Raw genomic sequence first — 19,233 nt, forward strand, 5'->3', positions numbered from 1 at the left:
CACAGCTCTATCCTGCATCTCCTCATGTGCCCTCTCCAAGCCAGTGGTTGAGGCTCTGAGTTCAGGTGGCTTAGGATCCTGGTGTGCAGAGGAGGATTAAGGTGCAATGGAGCCCCGGGCAAACACAAAATCAGAGGCCCCCTCCTCCCCCTCCCTTCTCCTCCTAGTGTTGGTGGGGAGGCTAGGTGGACCCTGCTGGGCTGGGGGGGCACATACCCACCTCTTCTCCCAGCTTCCTGCCCCCACTACAGCTGAATGTACGCACACATGCAGGCATGCACACTCTACTCTCACTCTCTGCACATGGACACAGATGCAAACGCACTCTCCCTGCCATAAACACACACACACACACACACACACACACACACACACGCTTTCATAGTTAGCAGGTTCAGAAGGGACATGAGCAGATCATCAAGTCTGACCCCCTGCCATGGCAGGAGAGAGTACTGGGGTCAAGTGACCCTAGCAAGGTGATTGTCTAGCCTTGTTTTAAAGACCCCCAGGGTAGGAAGTTGGAAGTCGCTTGGAAGTTGGTTCCAGATACTAGCTGCCCTGACAGTGAAGTAGCGCCTCCTAATGTCTAATCTGAATTTGCCCTCTGCCAGCTTGTGACTGTTATTTCTAGTCACTCCTGGTAGTGCTCATGGAAACAGGGATTCCCCCAATGCCTGCTGGTCCCCTCTGACTAGTTTGTAACAGGCCACTAGATCCCCTCTCAGCTTTCTCTTGTGGAGGCTGAACAGGTTCAGGTCCCGTAGCCTCTCCTCGTAGGGCCTGCCCTGCTGCCCCCTGATCATGCGAGTGGCCCTCCTCTGGACCCTCTCCAAATTGTGCACATCCCTCTTGAAGTGCGGCACCCAGAGCTGGACGCAGTACTCCAGCAGCGGCCTGGCCAGTGCGGCATAGAGAGGGAGTATCACCTCCTTGGACCTGCTTGAGATGCATCTGTGGATGCATGACAAGGTGCAGTCGGCCTTCCTGACTGCATCCCCACACTGCCGGCCCATGTTCATCTTGGCATCAATGATGACTCCAAGATCCTTTTCTGCCTCTGCACTGACGAGAGGATTTTCCCCAGCCTGTAGGTATGGTGCTGGTTCTTCCTCCCCAGGTGCATCACCTTGTACTTGTCAGTGTTGAATCCCATCCTATTCTCTTCCGCCCACCCCTGTAACCTGTTTAGGTCTGATTGTAGCCTATTCCTTCCTTCTAGCATGCCCACATCCCCCCACATCTTAGTGTCATCAGCAAATTTGAACAGAGTGCTTTTTACCCCCTCGTCCAAGTCGCTGATGAAGATGTTGAACAGCGCGGGCCCGAGGACCGAGCCCTGCAGAACCCCACTGCCCACATCCCCCCCAGGTTGAAGATGACCCATCCACTACCACTCTGTGGGTGCAACCCTCCAGCCAGTTGACGACCCATTTGACTGTGTGGGTGTCGACACCACAGTCCCCCAGTTCTTTAATGAGAACGGGATGAGAGACAGTGTCGAAGGCCTTCCAAAAGTCCAGAAAGACTATGTCCACTGCTACCCCTGCATCTAAGGATTTTGTGACCTGGTCATAGAAGGCCACCAGGTTGGTCTGACAGGACCTGCCTCTAGTGAATCCTTGTTGGTTGCCCCTAAGCATAATCTCCCCTGCTGGCCCCTTGTGGACATGTGCCAGAATAATTCTCTCAAAAAGCTTACCCAGGATTGAGGTAAGACTAATTGGCCTATAGTTCCCTGGGTTTTCCTTCCTATCTTTTTTGAAGATGGGAACCACGTTGGCCCTCTTCCAGTCCTCTGGCACCACACCAGAGCACCATGAGTGCTCTGGTAAAGCTGTGCCAGGGTCCCGCAATGACCTCAGCTAACTCCCTCAGCACTCTGGGGTGGAGATCATCCAGACCAGCTGATTTGAATACCTCCAGTCCCTCCAGAAGTTCCCTGACTAGATTCTCACTGATCCTTAGCCTAGGTGCGCCTACCCTGGGGCCTGAGGGGGGCCCAGTGTGGGGGCTGATCTGGTCCCTGCTCAGGAAAATGGAGGCAAAGAAGTTGTTGAATAGGTTAGCTTTGTCATCTGGTGTGACGACCAGATTTCCTAGCATGTCTTGCATGGGCCTCACATTACCTGGTACCTTCTTTTTGCCCCCTATGTATTTAAAAAAGGAAAAGGACTTCTTGTTGTCCTTGATCTGGGTAGGTAGTCCCAGTTCCATCTCTACCTTGGCCTTCCTGACTGGCCCCCTGCATCCCAGAGCAACTGTAGTATAGTCCTCCCTGGTGATGGCCCCTCCCTTCCATTGGGTGTCCTCCCTTTTAGCTCGAAGATGTTCCCGGATGCTTTTGGTGAGCCTTGGGGGCTTTTGCGCCCTCCTGCTCCCTTTGATTCATGTTGGAATTACCACCCTTTGGGCTTGGAGGATCATCTCCTTAAGGAGCAACCATTCTTCTTAGACACCTGGCTCCCCTCCCCTCCAGGACCTCAGTGCTTTCCCGACTATTCTCCTCACAGGACTTCCCTTTCTCCCAATCTCGATCACATGGAGGCAGTCCCCCCACCCCGTGAGCCACCTGTGGCTCAGTCCAGCTCCCTGCACAGCCCCTGTTATATTTACCTGCAGGGAGCTGCTGCCCAGCTGTCCCATGCAGCCACACAGAAGCAGAGGGCCGGGCTGGGCTGGGCCAGGCTGGGAGTGCCATGCCATGATTCTGTGGGTGGGCAGTGGTATGGGGAGGGGTGGCTGTGGGGGACCTAAGATTGATTTTGTGGGCTATAGCCCCCAAGGCCCTCCCAGCACCACCGCTTGCAAAGGCGTGATGCAGCACAATGCTTCTGGCCCGGCCCAGCCCAAATTCCCACCCCCCACCAGATGGGGCATGGCTCTCCCAGCCCAGCTTGGCCCCCTCCCTGCCAGGTGCAGCACCACTCAGCCCACTCCCCTCTCTTTTCCTCCCCCAGGCTTGGCATGGCTCTTCTGGCCTGGCCCCAGCCCTGCCTCCCCCCACCCCCACAGCCCCATTGGTGGAGGGGCCCCGCTTCCAGCTCCTAGGGAAGCAAATGTGAAAGCTGCAGTTTTAAACTTGGCACCGTTTTTTTTTGTCTCCCTTCTGAGAGACAAAAATGGGCTCTGAGTTTAAAACTGTAGCTTTCACTTCCCTGGTGATGAGGATCCTGGGGCCCTCCCTGACCTGGTAGAGGCCCCTGGGCTCATGCCCAGCTGGCCCATCCATTAATCTGCCTATGCTGGTCTGTGAGTCCTTGGAGAAGTAGCTGCAGTGGTGGGGTCTGTGCTTACTGCTATCAGGTACAGACTAGGGCAGAGAGGGTGTCTTCCTTTTCTCTTCTACTTCTGAACCTGCACCTTCATGTGTTCTGCTGCCCCATCCTTGCCCCTCTGACTTCCTCAGTGTAGCCCAGTGCCTTGTCTCTGCTAGCTCAATGTCCTTGGATTCTGTCCATTTTGGCCCTGAGGCTGTTCAGGTTAGATTTATCCTGGGATAACTAAGTCTGGAAATTGGTCTGCTGGATCCCAGTCCTGAGCAGTGACCTGGACCCACCCATGTGTAAGGAGTGCAGGCACCACACTTGAAGCAAATATGCACGTGGCCAGCAGAGCCAGGGAAGAATCCTCTGAAGGGGTAACTATTATATTACATTTTATATTATAGTAATATAATGAATTAATAACACAGTATTCATAATATAATGTTTATATGATAATATTTATACTACAGTTATATTAGTTTTTTAAATGGGGTACTGCTAAATTCCGAAAACTTGTGGAGGGGGGTCTTAAGTCTAAACATACTGAGAACCGTTGCCTAAAGCAATAGTGTGATACTGAAGAGATGGCTTTTTAAATATAAGAATCTTCAACAACTACTGTAGTACTTCTTTTCGAAGTAATAGTATGCCCTCTTTGTAAAAGTGCTGTCTTTGCCTTGTACTAGTACATTTAATTGATAGAATTTTGAGTATTCTCAATACTGAACCTCAAAATATTAATATATATTGTCCCAGTGGCCAATACATAGGATGCCTGCCTACTTCAGTGGATGAGATGGACACGTACAAGCAGAAATAAGTGCTGTGGCTCTGCTTATGTTGAAATCTGCTCCAAAATGGATGTTCCAAGATGCTTATATACCTGTTTACCACCTGGTTTGAGCAGACAAGAAGACATTTCTTTGCCTTTCCTAAAATTGGTTTTGACCAATCCTCTATCTTTGTTTTGTCCACAGTATCCCAAACTCGGCAAACAAATAGTCTGAGATGATTAAACCCTGATTTAGAATACAATATATGTTTTCAGTATCTGTAGAGCCAGATATTCTGTATCTTGCTATTGCCAAAGGCATATATTCCTAGCCAGGGTGCCATCCTGGGGTGCTGTGAGATCCTTTTAAGGGTGCTACAGGGTGCCACACAATATTAATAGTTAGGTGTGTAAACATGTACACATGAGAAACCCACAAATTTCAAATTTTTCTAATAGGAATTCATAGCGTCAAAAATATTCTGATCTGTTGTGGGCTCACTAAGTTCTCTACAACAGAAGAATTGCTCTATTCTTTTTCTTTACTCAAAAAAACAACAACAATGAAAGCAAAGAGCTGGCATTTTCTGAGGTGTGCCTTGAGGTTAAGGCAGGATCCCATGAGTCTAATGAGGTTGAGAATTATTGGTCTAAGGTATGCATTAGTTGTGAATCTAGCCTAATTTAGGAAAGAAACATGATGCTTTAGTTTATGATTTACAGTTAGCTTAAATAAAAATGTTCTAAGCTTATGAGGCATTGACAAAAGTGAAAAAATACTATGTGATCATATAATTAAAGATTGGACCATGATGTATATGTACAAAGGAACTGATTTTAGTTGCCCAAGTGGTCTTAAATCTGGTTTTCAAGTACTTGATCTTTCAATCTAAATACCTTTTTGATGTTGTGTTGGTAATTTCTTCTTATTTTAAAGGTTAAAATCAAATTTTATAATATGTTACTATAGCAATAGTCTCATCATGCATCATCAAGGCTTGAACTCTGATTTTTATAACTGGATCAACACCCTTATGTGTGTTGTCCCAGAGAGGAGGGCAGGTGGTTGGGAGGCAGTTTTAGTAGGGAGAAGGGCACTTTAGAATACTTAGTTATTTTTTGGCAGCCCACCAAATTTTGCTGACAGCCCAAGTGATAGAAGAGACATGTGTTTTGTCACTTCCCCTCAGTGCCTCTAACAGGTTGAATTCCAGCAAACTCTGAATGGGAGTTTCGTGGGACAAATGAAAAGCACTTCGCTAGCTTGAGGCAGGGCTGTCAAGTGCCACACATCTTAGGTGATGCTCATACATTTGGCAAAGCTGTGGCATATTCCCTCACTTCAGCTGAACTGTCATGTGTTTTGCTGAGCTGGGGGATGATTGCAGGCATTTCTGTATTTTGGTAGGTAGACACTTCTGTGGTGCTGCTTCTATTGCTACTTCCCTTGCTGGATTAATGCCAGGAAGAAAGAGCAAGAAGCAGGGGCTGGAGTAGTTGTAAGGTATGGAGCCCAATATAGGCTGCAGACTCCCTCACTCTCACTACTCTGGGTACCAGCTGCCCAGTGCTCCCAACCATCAGATTTCCCACTTAGCTTTAGCACTTGTCCGCCCTCCCAGGATTCACCTCTCCCTCAGTAGAATCTGCACCAGCTTTTTCTTCATTTCAGTGAAGAACCTCTGGAGTTCCCAGCACCTTAAACCCCAGCAGTGCTATCAGCCTTAGTAGCCACCTGCCCACTTACTCCAATAACTTCTCATTTAGATCTGTTGCCCCTCTCCCTAGATGCTCTCAAGCATCTGCCTCTGCCACAGCTGCTACATTAGTCAAGTTGTGTGACCCAACATTGTCATTGCTTGGGCCAAGCTGTGTTGACCATAAGCATACAAATGACGTCATTAAGTAAATTGCATAAAACATTCTATATGGAACGGAACAAAACTTGACTCCTGTGGCAAGGGCTTTCCCCTGCTGTGTGGCACCAGCTTGCTGCAAATAATGAAAAGGCTGAAAGATGACCAAGAGGGTTAAATGACCAAAATGTTTAGGTTACCACTGGTTCCCTCTATAGCAGCAGTTCCCAACCTGAGGTCATGACCCACATGAGTATTGCGGGGGCAATGCTGGCAGCGCCACACTCAAGACAAGCTGCGTCATGTGCCAGGAGCTCCCCGGTCCCTGGGCAGCCACTGCCGCACTCTGCTCCCAGCAGCGGGGCACAGCAAAAAAAGGTTGGGGACCACTGCTCTATAATTTGTCTTATTAGTGCATGTGTTTGTCTAAAAGTATTCAGTAATCTTCCTGTTGGTTGTGGGTGGTTTTATAAATCCTTTTTTCTTTTCTTTTCTCCCCTAATATTGTAGAAAGAAGATTGGCAGGACCACAAACGGGAATGCAAGTGTCTTAAGAGCGTTGAGCCCAATATTCCTCCTGACTCTGTAAGACTTGTTGGAAGGATTGTTTTTAAACTAGTAAGTGACATTGTGTTAAATATATTCAGCCCAAAAAACACTCTTGCACTCTACATTTTTAATGTAATTAAAGATTAGAAAGTGGAGATGACTGGGTAGATGAAAAAAATGCAAAATGAATTTTGCATTACAGAATCACTGATTAATTCTCAGCAATTCAGGAAGGATTGAGAAATATGAAAATGGACAAAATTATGCTTCAGGGACCTGTTTATGAAAGTGCTGTAGGGCAAAGAGCCTCTGTTGAAGCCAGTGGGATTTCCTCTCATGCAATGGCCATATAATGGAGTCTCAAAATTTGTCTGCCTGAGAAATGGAAGTCAAAGCAGTTTTTGCCATGATCCTTTACCAGTGAAACTGCTATGAGTTTTGCCATTGACTTTAATGGAACTAGGATCAAGTCATGTTTGAACAGAAGCAAATACGGAAGATTTGTCAGAAGGACTAGTGGTAGTGAATATTTTCTTTTGGGATGAATAGGTGCCATACTTTGTGAGCCTTGTTAGCTTAACTTTGTTGAATTTTTCTAACTCCCTTGAAAGCCCTAGTAAGCCTACAGTTTTTTGGACATTGTGATTCCATTGTAAATGTGTGTGGGCTAAATCCCATCATTGTTTGATCTGCTTTTGACTGGGGGGTTAAATCAGCAAGAGTTTTGCCATTTTTGCCAGTCTCAGTCAGTCTCATTCCCATATACAATATGTGTTTGGTGTGGTTTAAAGCTTTCCAATATGATATATTATTTCATACACTGGTAAGTGTATTTGGCAATGTTGCTAAAGGACAATTAGGCGTATATTAATTATAATCACATGAAGTGAGCAGACTTCTTGCTTCATAAATTGTTTCCAGTTACAGGACACAGGCAAAAGTAAATTGCTAAGGACAAGCTGGTAAAATCAGGAAAATAAATTAGAGCAAATGTCATAACAAAAATTTTATTTAATACTTTTATGGTGGATTATAAAATAATGAATTTAGGAACAAAATAGATTTAATATTGCTCCTGCTACTCTCTTACTTACCACACAGGAGTACAGCATGAAGCACCAGTTTGGGTTTTGGCAATAGGTCGAGCCATACAAGTGCTAATTATCTATCTATCTATCTGTCTATCTATTTATTATTTGTTTTTATCTTTAGCTTAGAGAATCAGCATGTCCTTCTGAGAAGCTCTACACTTTGGCTGATCTTCAGTCAAGTAAGTCATCACCAACTGTAGTGCTATAAATGTGTCTCATCTTCTGTTGTTTACACACACACACACAGAGTCTTGCATCTAGTCTGAAAAATCATTCTGTATGATGCATGGAAAACAAAATAAAAATGGCAAAGTGTAAATGTACTGAAAAAAAAGCTTTTGCAATTCCTGAAATTTCTGTAGAAAAGCAGGGTGCAGATTTTATCCATCTCTAGTGTTAGACAATCTTATGCTGTGCAGAAGCGGAGGAGCTGACGAGCCCCGAGACGCGCGAGGCGGGAGCACCCGCAGTAACAGGCCGCCCGCAGCCCCGGAGGGCGGGGCGCTCACTTACCTGTTACAGGTGGGGGAATGACACGGGTGGTATAAAGGAAACGCCGGAACCAAGGAGCAGGGGCACGGAACTGGAAGAGCCGGGATGGGAGCCGGACGCCAGGGAGAGCTGAGTGTGGCGGATGCACGCCAGCACTCGCTGCGCACGTATGTTCTGGGGCAGAGGTAAGGCCCTGAGAGACTGTGTGAGTCAGGGCTGCGACCCCAGACACTAAAAACCAGACTGATAGGGCCGGGAGTGGCTGGGCCCAGCAGGGCGAAGGGGCACAGTTGGACGGATTAGCATGGCCTTAGCGGTGAGGAGCCGGGCAGTCCTGGAAGGGACAAGGCCCCAGATGGGGCAGGAGACTCCCTTATAAGAGAAGGAAAAAGGGAGCACCCAGCGAGAAAGGTGGACTCTGCTAAGAGCAAACACCAGAGCCCGAAGCCCACAGCTCTGGACAGGAGCGGTATTTGGGGTTCTACTTTTGTTATTGTTTTAGTTAAGCTTTGCGTTCCCCAAAAGGGGAGAGGTGGAGGATTGAAGCAGTTCACAAGTAGCGGACTCGCACGGAGGCCGGGGTGAGGGTGTAGGGGTGGAGGAGCCCTCAGAGCGATGGACCCTGCACAGCTCGAAGTCTCATTTTTGGATGTGCATGTGTCAGACAATACACTGAACTGGAGAATCATCAAAGTCGTGGCAGGCAAGTTGGACATGTGCAGCAGCCCCTGAGTGAGTACTCTACATTGCCAGGGAACCTAGTGGGACGGTGGCAGCCCAGGAGACGCACTGACACGTCCACATATGCCCATCCCATGACCTACAGGAGTATGTAGAAATTTGACTTATTAAAAATATATTTGTTGTCCTTTTTCCATTCTTCCCTTCTGTCCTCCCTCATCCTATCTGTTTCAGTTTGTTGTAAGTTTGTTTCTTTTGGACAAAGATTCAACAGAAATTCTAATGAAAGGAGAAGTAAGACTGTTCGAAGTTCTCAAGATTTTCTTTTTAACTTGGAAACTCAATTGTGGAAAAAAAAATGATGTTATGCCAGTACGATTCTTGTATTTCCATAGGTTTCAGCTACTCGTTGGTAGTTCTGCTTCCTAATGTTTTGAAGTTAGACTACTGCTAAAGTAGACATTTCTGATCCTTTCAAGCTTAGAGTAACTCGAAATCCCTGTCATCATAATGGTAAAAGGAAAACACAGTCCTAATTTAGCCCAATGCAGCAGAATAAAAATTTAAAGGAACTCTGTCTAGATTAATACAAACCTATTTCTTTCCTTTTTAAAACTGTTCTAATTTGGTAAGAATCCATGGTCTGGACCTTAAATAACTTTATATCTGTAGCTTTGCTTGCCATGTCAGCCAAAGTTATTCTATTACTTTTTGTTTTCCTGTTGTAGTCCCTGCCAACGTGTTCATCTTCTTTCTTCATAAAAAGACAAGGGAACATTTAAGGCAATAGTTTAGGTGAAAAATGAGGAACAGAATTAATTATTAATCCACATAGCCAGTAGAACCTGAAAAACAGCATTTTCAGTTACTCTAGTGAGGTGACTGAACAGTGAATCTCAGGAGGATCCTACAGAACTGAGCTGTGAGTGAGTAAAATGATGCAGAGTTTGTGAACTTCTTCAAAAAAAACAACAACTTATTGATAAAATGCTCACTTGCAAGAAAATTCAGGAACTGCACAGTGGTGTCTGTACTCTCACTGGTTTCAGAAAATTGGTTTCATTATTAGTTACTTTAAAAAGAAACAAATCATACAGATAAAATGTATCTACTGTCTCATCCCTGTTTGCTCCTAGAGCTTTAATTCTAGGACATCTATTGTGTCCTAGAATTAAAGTCACTTAAACTCAAAAGCGAAGCTTCTTTCAAAGGTATGAGGTACTAGCCAAAAATGCTGTTTTTGGAATAGCACCCAAATGAGCTATGACCTTAAGTCAAATTGTGTGCTAAGGAAATGCTTACTTTTTGGCCTTACAATTTTCTGTTGCATTGATTTAGAGCATTTTTAGGGCTGAGGAGTTGGCTAGGGCACCCGATGCCCAAAAGTTTTTCCAACAGCTCTGTCAAGTGTTGTCATCTTTGGCAGTCCCTCACAATTGAGGATGGTTGTCTTCCATGATTGTCTTATCTGGGGTTCAAAGATGGCTGATGAGGCCAATCTGGGATTGATAGACTCTGCTGCAACTCAGACGTGTTTCCATGCAGGGTGGGTGGCTCTGGATTCATGATTTGATCTGCAGTATGCCATTTCTGCCATTCCTGCTTTTCCAGCTCCTGTTGTCATCATAAGGTTTCAAAGTATGGAGATCCTTGCAGCAGACTCTTCCTCCATTTGGAGGGGTCCCAGCCATATAATTGATACAATAAAAGAAATCACAAAAAGTTTTGTCCCTATTGTAAAATACATTTTAAAGATAGCAAGTTGATCTGTTGTGCCTGTTTTTGGAGGACTTGCAGCTTGCTCTTGGGAGTTAGGTTCTTTCAGTTCTGCCCAAGTTTGGTGGTTGTTGGAAGGGGCGCTACTGAATTAGACAGCAGTCAGGGGATTGTACTGCAACAAATATTTTAGAGTTCGACTTGGAAGTAAGTGTTTCTATGCACAGGTGCATAGTCAACTACCAAGCCTGGTCAGATGTCACCTTTTTAGAAAGCATGTGGCTGCTTTCCTGAGAGAATGTGATGGGGTACTAGAATGGGTCTGGAGCTGGAACATCAAAGTCACCCCCTAGTGGCCACCTGGATCCCATCTTGCTTGTCCTCTCTGGATCCCACCCAGTTGTCTCACCTGCCATGCTTTAGTATTTATAATTAGACAGGGAGGCTGCCTCTGAAAGGTCTTCATTTCAGGTCTTATGTCCTCATCTGGGTTGAGAACCCCTGGTCTTGACCTACTTTACTCTGGCTGAGACCCTCCACCGGAGGTCCAGTGTCCCAGCGTCCTAGGCTCCCAGGCCTCAGCTCCAACCTTACCCTTTGTGGGCTCTGGGCCTCTCAGCCACAGGCTCGCCCTTCGTGGACTCTGGGCTCATGACCTCAGTCTTTTCTGTCTCATACCTTCAGCTGACAGCAGTGTCCCCTGCCCCCTTCAAAGAGTTTAGGACCTGGGATGCCCCTAACACCTTTCTCAGGCTTCTCCTTCTCCCTTACAGCCACAAGTCTAGTCCTCCAGTTCAATTTAACACACACGCAAATATGAGCATCCACTTCTAAACAGAAGTGGATTGTTTGGATTGTTGACCCAAAATGTTGACAACACCACACCATGGCATGGTCCAGCAATTTCTGGTCGTTTCCCCTCTTATGCCAGAAACCATGACAGATAATTGCAAGTGAAAACTATACTTTGTGTTGCGTACTGTCCTAAAGATTGTTAGTGCTGGTAGAGAACTTAAATTCAGAATGAAAACCGCTTTGATTTTTCAGAAGATTTTTTTGCTTTTCATGTGTTCTCACAGAAAGAGGTTGTAGATAATATCCCAAATGTCCCAAAAATAAATGCTGGGCGTGGTCGACACTGCTTTTGTCAATATTTGAATAGTTTTTGACATGGAATTCATGTAAAAAATAAAGTCTTTACATCAGTGGTGGTCATGATATATGCAGTCAAAGCCTTTCTCAAACATTTTCTTAGGCAGAACAATGAGCTTTTTTTTCTTCCTTGTCTGGTCCTAGAGACCAAGACCCCTTAACAATCCTTAATGTAAGATGCAAAGAAATCTAATGTTTAACATCACAACTGCAAGTAAGTATCATTTCAGAGATTAATATTTTACTGGCATTTTTGTTTTCCACCAAGAGCTACAATGAACCAGCAGCACCACTACCATTGTTTAGTTTTAGTTCACACCATCACTTTTCAATAGTATGAGAGGCTTTGTTAGATAGATAAATATTTTCCTTTATTTTCTATATGCACCACAGTGTTAGATAACTAGTTTGGCTTTATATCATTTTATTTCTTAGAGCCAATATATTCCTCCTTTTTCCTCCTTTTTGAAGGTATACTCTCCCAATTCTATTATCTGTACAATGTATTGTATATTTTGCATCTGAGATTAGAGGCCTGAAGTGTGTTACCTTTTCTCTTCTCCTGCTTTTGCTACTCTTGTATTCTAAAATGGTAGTCATACCTACAGGTTTAAAAATGCTGAAGATTTTACATGTTTGATTTCTGTGTAGGATGTCTCCAAAAGTGTACCCTGATTAAATAAAGTAAGACTTGGTATGCAGAAAAGAGAACATTTGTAACAGTTTTTTGCAGATACTTAGCTGATTTCCACTAGAATCAGTAAAGATGCATAACTAAAACCCTGTGAATAGTTTAGAAAACTTTCCACAAACCTTTTATAACAGGATCTGGCTCAATTAAACAAATTTCTAAGAACACAGTCTGAAAGCATTTACAAATTCTGTGTTACTTTGATTTTTGCTTTGGTCTCATGATGAGATGCAAAAACCTAGGTCTTGATCATTTGCCATTAAAGATCACATGGGAGTATTTTCACCAGAATTGTAAGCTGTGATACCCTGGACAAATTCCAATTTGGGTAATTGCATTCTGCTTCTCTCTCTAAATTCTCCCTGAAGTTTCAGTTGGATGCAGTATTCTTGTTCACATCTGTCCTAAGCTGTAGCATCCCTTTGCACTGAGCTGTTAAATGACTGCTGCTTTCCATCCCGAGGTGGTTTCATTTCAGTGTTAGGTGAAGTGAAACATATCTTTATAATAAATACATACATTCCACAAAATGTATGTGCATCATATGGGACATTTTTATAAAAGCAAAGTACAGTACTAGGTTCTTTTTTGAAACTAAAGCTTTAAGGAAAAAAACAATTCAGTGCTCAAACTAGTGAACATTAATGAAGCTTGTGACCTTTTGAAATGTTTTTAGCTTTTTTTTTTAAGTCTACTAGGTGGCTTGCTGTTGCAGTGATGCACACAACCTATACTTGTATAGCTGTGTCCAGGGGAGAATTGAGGGGAGTTGTAGTGGTACAAATATACCCTTCTCCTTCCTACCTTTGATTTGTGGTTCATCCAGAGTTTAAAACTGGAGGTGCCTGCAGTGATGGAGTCACTCTAACTTACTGGCTCATTATAATCTTCCTGATTCCTTCTCAACTCTTCAATCTACAGGTGTTAATAAACTTCTCTCCTTTTTTAATGAACTTAATGGTTTCAGCTGTAGTTTCTAAATCTGGGAAAGTAATAGCAAGCCTGGGAAGGGGGTTAATTTGTAGCAGAGTGGAAACCTGATATGGTCACTGCTGGTTATCTATAGGTAGGCTGGTAAATCTGGTGTTGTACAAAACTGCAAGTATAGACTTAATTTGCGTTATGCAGCTAATTTTGGGATGGCCAGCAGTATTTCTAGAATGTCCATGTAAGGAAGCAGTTTGAAAGTAAGTTTGTATGCCTTCTGCCTTGAAGGATGGCTTTTGCTCTCTTGGGATCTTCTAAGGCAATCCTCCTATACACAAACACACAATTGGCACTAAACAAATAAATAAATGAATGTGCCTGCCTGGCCTCGAATGCCAGGTCTTGCGCGGCTTTGGCTGGGATATTCTCTGGTGTTCGCCTCACCGTCCCTGGTGGTCCATTGAGTCTGTCTTTCCTTCTGGTGTGGTTTTCCCCAATCTTGCCTTCCATGACTTTGAATATTATTTTGGTGGTGGGTCCAACTACTGGAGGTCTCTCGATGGTGGGACATCTATCTGGTGGTCTTCTGCGAGGCTCCACCTTCCCTCAACCTCGCCTTTACACCCAGCCTTGATGGGTCACAGCTGTTCTCCTGGTCAAGCTCCTGACCGTTGAGACCCTGATTACTTTCACTGGGGTGGTCCTCTCAGCCAACACAAACAGCCTGCAGTACCCTACCCGGGTTGCAAGGCCACAGCCCTTTCCCTAAGCCTAGCAACCAACCCCGAGGCTAAAATAGCAATCGGGCTCCACGAGCTCTGACCTTCAACCACTCCACCTGTGGGAAACACAAAATACACAAGAAAATCACCGGTGCCCTCTGGAGGGCCCAACTGCCCCTTGACCAGGCTCCCTCTATCTAGTCACTAACCACCCGCCCTTGATGCTCTGGGTCGGTGGTAGGCCCTACATGTGACCGGGATGACCAGTAGATTCCACCGCAATTCTTCTTCCTCGTTGCCCAGCCTTTCATCTTTTTGGACCACCTGTGGTCCTCCGGTGGCTGCTGGGCCTCTTGTCACCTGCTGGATTGGCGCTATGCTGCTGAAGGCCGTGTTCTGCAGTCCTTCGTGCTGCCCTTGTCTCTCGTCTCCTACCTGGTGCGCCTCTTCGGCTCTCCCGGTGCCCTTAATGGTCCCACCTGGGTAGGTGCTGAGACTTATGTTGGCCTCTCCAGCCCCTCTGCTATAGCCACGGGTGTCGGGGTCTTTTTGTGCCCCTCTGTCCTTTTTCCCCAGGTTCCTGGCCATGAGGAGCCGCCTCTGGCTCACAGCTCCTTCTGCTGCAGCCAGTGGTGTCTGGCTTGCTGCGGGCGTTGAGGCATCCTCCCCCGCTGGGGAAGCAGCTTCTGGCTCCCTTTGCTCTCGCAGGAACTGTGGAGAGACGCCTCCTGCTGGTGCTCCTGCCGGCACTGATCTGCCCCCTTCCTCGTTGCTGGCGGCCTGTTTTATTTCCGCCAGCCGGTGATTGTGGCTGACGTCACTGGCTGACTGCAGCTGCATAAAGACGCGGCTGATGAACCGTGTGGGTTCCTCCGTGTGTTCTGGCTTTGCCGCGGGTCCCGCTGCAGGTGAGTATCTTTCTTTACTATTTTTTCTTTCCCCTCTGGGGTTTCCTGACCCCGGGGCTCCCCCTGGTATTTTGGTGTCTTCCCCTATGACAGTGAACAAAGAAAAATTCTCATCCCTTCCCTGGACAGCAGAAGAGGTCCTTTAGCTCTGGCCCTGTACCATTGCATGGGCATTCCTGATAGTGAGCTTATCTGGGATTCAGTCTTCCTCCTGGCCACCAAGTATAAAAGGGGTGGCTGCTGCTTCACAGTGTGCCAGTCACTTCTGGACTGCAGTTTGCTGGTGCATGGATCAGTCTGCGGTTACTTCTGGTCTGTGGTTTGCTAGTCCACGATCTAAAAAGGTCGGGAACCACTGCGCTAGCCTACTACTCTCTGCTCTCTCCTCTGGAGTTTTAACTGCTAGTGGGATATACTAACCATCTGCAGCTGGACTTCTACACCAGGGTTATCTGCTCCTTCTTAAAGGGCCAGACCTCCCTGTTACACAGACTTCTGTGGAGCTGTGTGAGGATCTTGGAACTGAGGAAAGTTTGTATCAGTCCAAAAGTAAATTACTATTGTCACCAACATGAAGTTGGTGAATTTGGCAAGTCAGCTGGTAGAGAATTGAGAGGAAATTATTACTGCCTGCTACCGATGAGTAAGCCATGTAACTAGTGTGGACAGAATAGTAATGGATTTTAAGAATACTGGCTCCCCTAACTGTGATGGGGCCATTGATTGCACTTTGTTCATAGTTTGCCCTTCTCAAGGACAAGGAACAATGTCCGCCTGATCCTCATCTCCACCTGTCTCTGACATGCTGTCAAACAAATGTAGATATCTTCCAAAATTAAGCTTCTTGCTGTAGTTATGCCAAAAGTTAACTTAAACCCTAATATGCTCCTAGGGCCAGCTAACTGCGTGCTGGGCAAGCATCTTTTAAGACTGAGTTGGAATGAGCAGTTTAGAAAATGGAGTAGGACATGTAGAATGAAGAGTTTGGTACCAACCAAGGGCATATAAAATAACATGCAAATGAATGGGAAGTGAATAGGGAAAAGGGGCGATCATTCAGGCCTCAGGAATTGTGGGACTGAGGTGCAGAACTGTCTAACCACAAGCTCAGCAACACGTGCTTCAGTTGCATCTTCACTGCAAAGTGGGTGAGTAGGAGCCTGGTCTTTAAGTGAAACATGAACCTTAATTCATACAGTTAGCTAGGCAAGCGAGCCTGGGATTAAATGTTTTGTATGTGGAGATATTTTGTAGGAGACTTTAATCGAAACATGGGTAAGAATGTAAGGTAAACCTCTAGGGTGAAAGTAACTAGTATGGTCAAGGCTAGTTTGTTTTTTATAAGATGCATGTGCTTGTGTTTCAATATATCCCAAGTATGTGTATTGAGACATTGTGCATTGGCAGTTTGACTCACCTGTCATCAGTTATGATTATAGGGCAGGACATCTCTATTGTTGGAGGTATAACTGCTTCAGTAGAAAGCAAGAGTATTGTCTTTCTCTTGGACTGTTAAGTTTAGCATTTTGTGAAATATTTCAGAATCATAGAAAGTGGAAGGGAACCTGTATTATGGTGTTTATTCCCACGCTGTATTCTACAGGAGACTAATATTGGTACATACCTATTGTCTTATGGTTGCAATTTCTAAAGGGTTTTGATTCAACCTTCTCTTATGAAAGTCATATTTATTTTGCACTGATACGGAATACTAAAGCAGTAGGATCAAATCCACCATTGGAGCAGGTAGCTGCAATTTCAGTGGGGCTGTAACAGTGGTGAATTTGATTAGTAATGTATAATAATAAACTCCCACTTTTAAAATCTTCTTCCAAGCTTTTTTTACACTGATTGATATTTAAACCCATTCATATTTCCTTTCTCCCTCAATGTTTCTTTCACCATAACAAGCAATAAGGAAGAAGGAAGTGCAGGTGAAGTCATGGGGCACTGAACAGAGTTAGAAACCTGGCTTCCATTCCCAGCTCTGTCATTCACTTGCTGTTTGACTTTGGGGCACCTAATGCACAGCTCCCATTGCCTTCACTTGCAGGGTTAGGTGATGAGCTATTCTGAAACTAAAGCACTAAATTTCTCTGTATTTCAGATCACACTTGAAAACAGAAATAATTATGCTCCAGTGCATAGTATTTTATTTTAGATTGTGTTTATTTAATATGCAGAAATATTTACTTAAGCTACTTCTGGTTCTACTCAACCTTTGGTGCATTATTCTTGACTTTATATACCATGATCTCTGTACTCTGTAAATTGCTTTGGTTTTCTCTCTGGCAGCATAAAACATCTTTGCAACCAGTTCCTGTGAAGAATGTAATATTAATATGCCTCAGTGTAAGGAGAGACAAACTATTGGATAACATGCAAACGTATCTTTAATGTAGCAAACTCACCTTGACTAGTTTTTTATCTAAAATCTTGCATCTGTTTACACATCTGTTTTATCTATAGACTTTTGATCTTTTGATCACCATAATGCATATATATATTTTGCCAATAGCAACCTGATAAATGCTTCTTTATGATATGTAGCTGTCAAAATAGTGGAATATGTTTGACCTCTTTCACAATTAAATTTTGGGTCTGAAGTGTCTAGACTGCACACCTGCCATTGGTTGCCTTTAAGATGTTGGCAGAAGGTTTTGTTTATGTTTTGGTTTCCTTATTTCTTTCTTTAGATATTGAAAAGCTAAGTGAAGAAATGAAAGAGGGCCTTGGGCACCTTGCACAAACATTACAGCTTTATTTGAAAGCAGAGGTCCAGGATGCTTCTCAGCTGTCACCTGCAATAGACATTTTTCAGATCTTCGCAAAAGTAAGTGTTAAAACTGATTTCTGAAAACTCCATAAATTATCTACTTTTATTCTTGATTTATTTTTTGGGCAGGTGTACAATAGAAAACTTTTTGAGAAAGCAGCGATAGATTACAATGTCAGATTAAACAGTAAATTTTATTCCACTTCAGTAATTATTTAAGTAAATCCTTCTCCATTAAACAGCAGGTTTTCTTCTGACAGGATTGCTACTCAAATTAAAAATAAATAATTACAACAAAAGGCTTTTTTACATGAACACTGACATTTTTGGTGTAATTTAATAAAAATGGATGCATTGGAAATGACTGAGGATGATTAATGAGTAATTTCTTTTCCAGCTGTATTGCTTTCCTTTAAAAGATATAAAAGAGGATACAGTTGTTATTCTTCTATCCAGAATATTTCTGAAAAAGTAGCTTTATATTTGGTCATTTTGCTAATAAGATGTTATTTAATAGCATGTTGCGTTCCACAGATTTTGATTTTTGAAATAACTTGTAATGAGATGATTAGAGGTGGAAGTCTGAACATTTCATTTTCTTATATCACTTAAAAAGTATGAAGTGTCTTAAATACCATTGGCTTTTCTAGTTCATATTTTTTTGCTTTGGTTATGGGAAGCTCTGATAAACAGTTCTTCTAGAAGTACTGTGAATGGAAGATACTTATTATTTTACTTAAGAATGCTTTTTGTAGATTGATTAATTTGTTTACATGTACCCCAACATGAGATTTCTCTCTCACCTGGCTTAGCTTAATGTATACAATTGTTCAACTATGATGTGCAACAGGGACCCTGGACTGCAGGGCTTCTGTGGGGTTCAGATCTAGACCATGGGACTTCTGGCCACAGCTGCCAGAATTTCTGTGCTGGTTTCAGCAGCCAAGGAGTTAATGCTGCTACCAGAGACATAACCACAAGGGTCTGTGCCCTGGGGGCCAGGAGCAGCTGGCAGCTGTGGTGGCTGCCAGTCTTGCACCCTGTGCTGTGTTTGGCACTCTGGTCACCCAGTCCTCATTATGCTACTGTCTGTGATGGCTTAACCCCCATACCTGGGGCAGCCAGAGCCACTGTGTCAGTGTGGCCAATATACATTGACTATTTAACCATTTACAGGCTGCATTTGGCCCACAGTTCACTGTTTGGTCAGTCTTTCCTCAGACTTTATTCCTTTGCTGAAACAAAAAGGTAGTGCCTTTTAAAATGAAGTTTGAATGTAAAGAAGTATCTCTATTTTTTGGCTTTTTGTTTCATGATTGACATTTTTCATCTAACGATGGAATCTTTTTAGAAGGTTGAATTTGGTAACTTAATGTCAGTTTTGTCATGCTGAACAAATTTTGCTCTGATGCAAAGGGGTTATACAAAGCCTTATGACCTGGTGAGGGGGCTGCGGGTGCTCGACCACCTGGGCGACAGTGATCATGGCCTGCTGGAATTCACCATCCAGCGCAAGGTGGCAAAGGCATGCAGTAAGGCGGTGTCCCTAGATTTTAGGAGGGCAGACTTCAACGAGCTAAGGAGGATAGTTGGAGAAGCGCTGAGGTCCCGGAGGGGAGGGGAGCCAGGTGTCCAAG

The 19,233-nt window shown here is 44.3% G+C and overlaps 1 protein-coding gene across 1 annotated transcript in view; it reads left to right on the forward strand.

Moving 5' to 3' along the window:
• SMYD3 (SET and MYND domain containing 3) overlaps positions 1-19,233 on the forward strand; it is a 731,370-nt gene that overhangs the window by 117,526 nt on the left and 594,611 nt on the right. Inside the window, exons 3-5 of the mRNA XM_019549760.1 lie at positions 6,402-6,509; positions 7,653-7,710; positions 17,517-17,653. Coding sequence (XP_019405305.1) covers positions 6,402-6,509; positions 7,653-7,710; positions 17,517-17,653 — 303 coding nt within the window. The remainder of the gene's footprint in view (positions 1-6,401; positions 6,510-7,652; positions 7,711-17,516; positions 17,654-19,233) is intronic.

The sequence above is a fragment of the Crocodylus porosus genome, unplaced genomic scaffold (assembly GCF_001723895.1).
Source record: "Crocodylus porosus isolate Cpor-Errol unplaced genomic scaffold, CroPor_comp1, whole genome shotgun sequence".
NCBI classification, from domain to species: Eukaryota; Metazoa; Chordata; order Crocodylia; family Crocodylidae; genus Crocodylus; species Crocodylus porosus.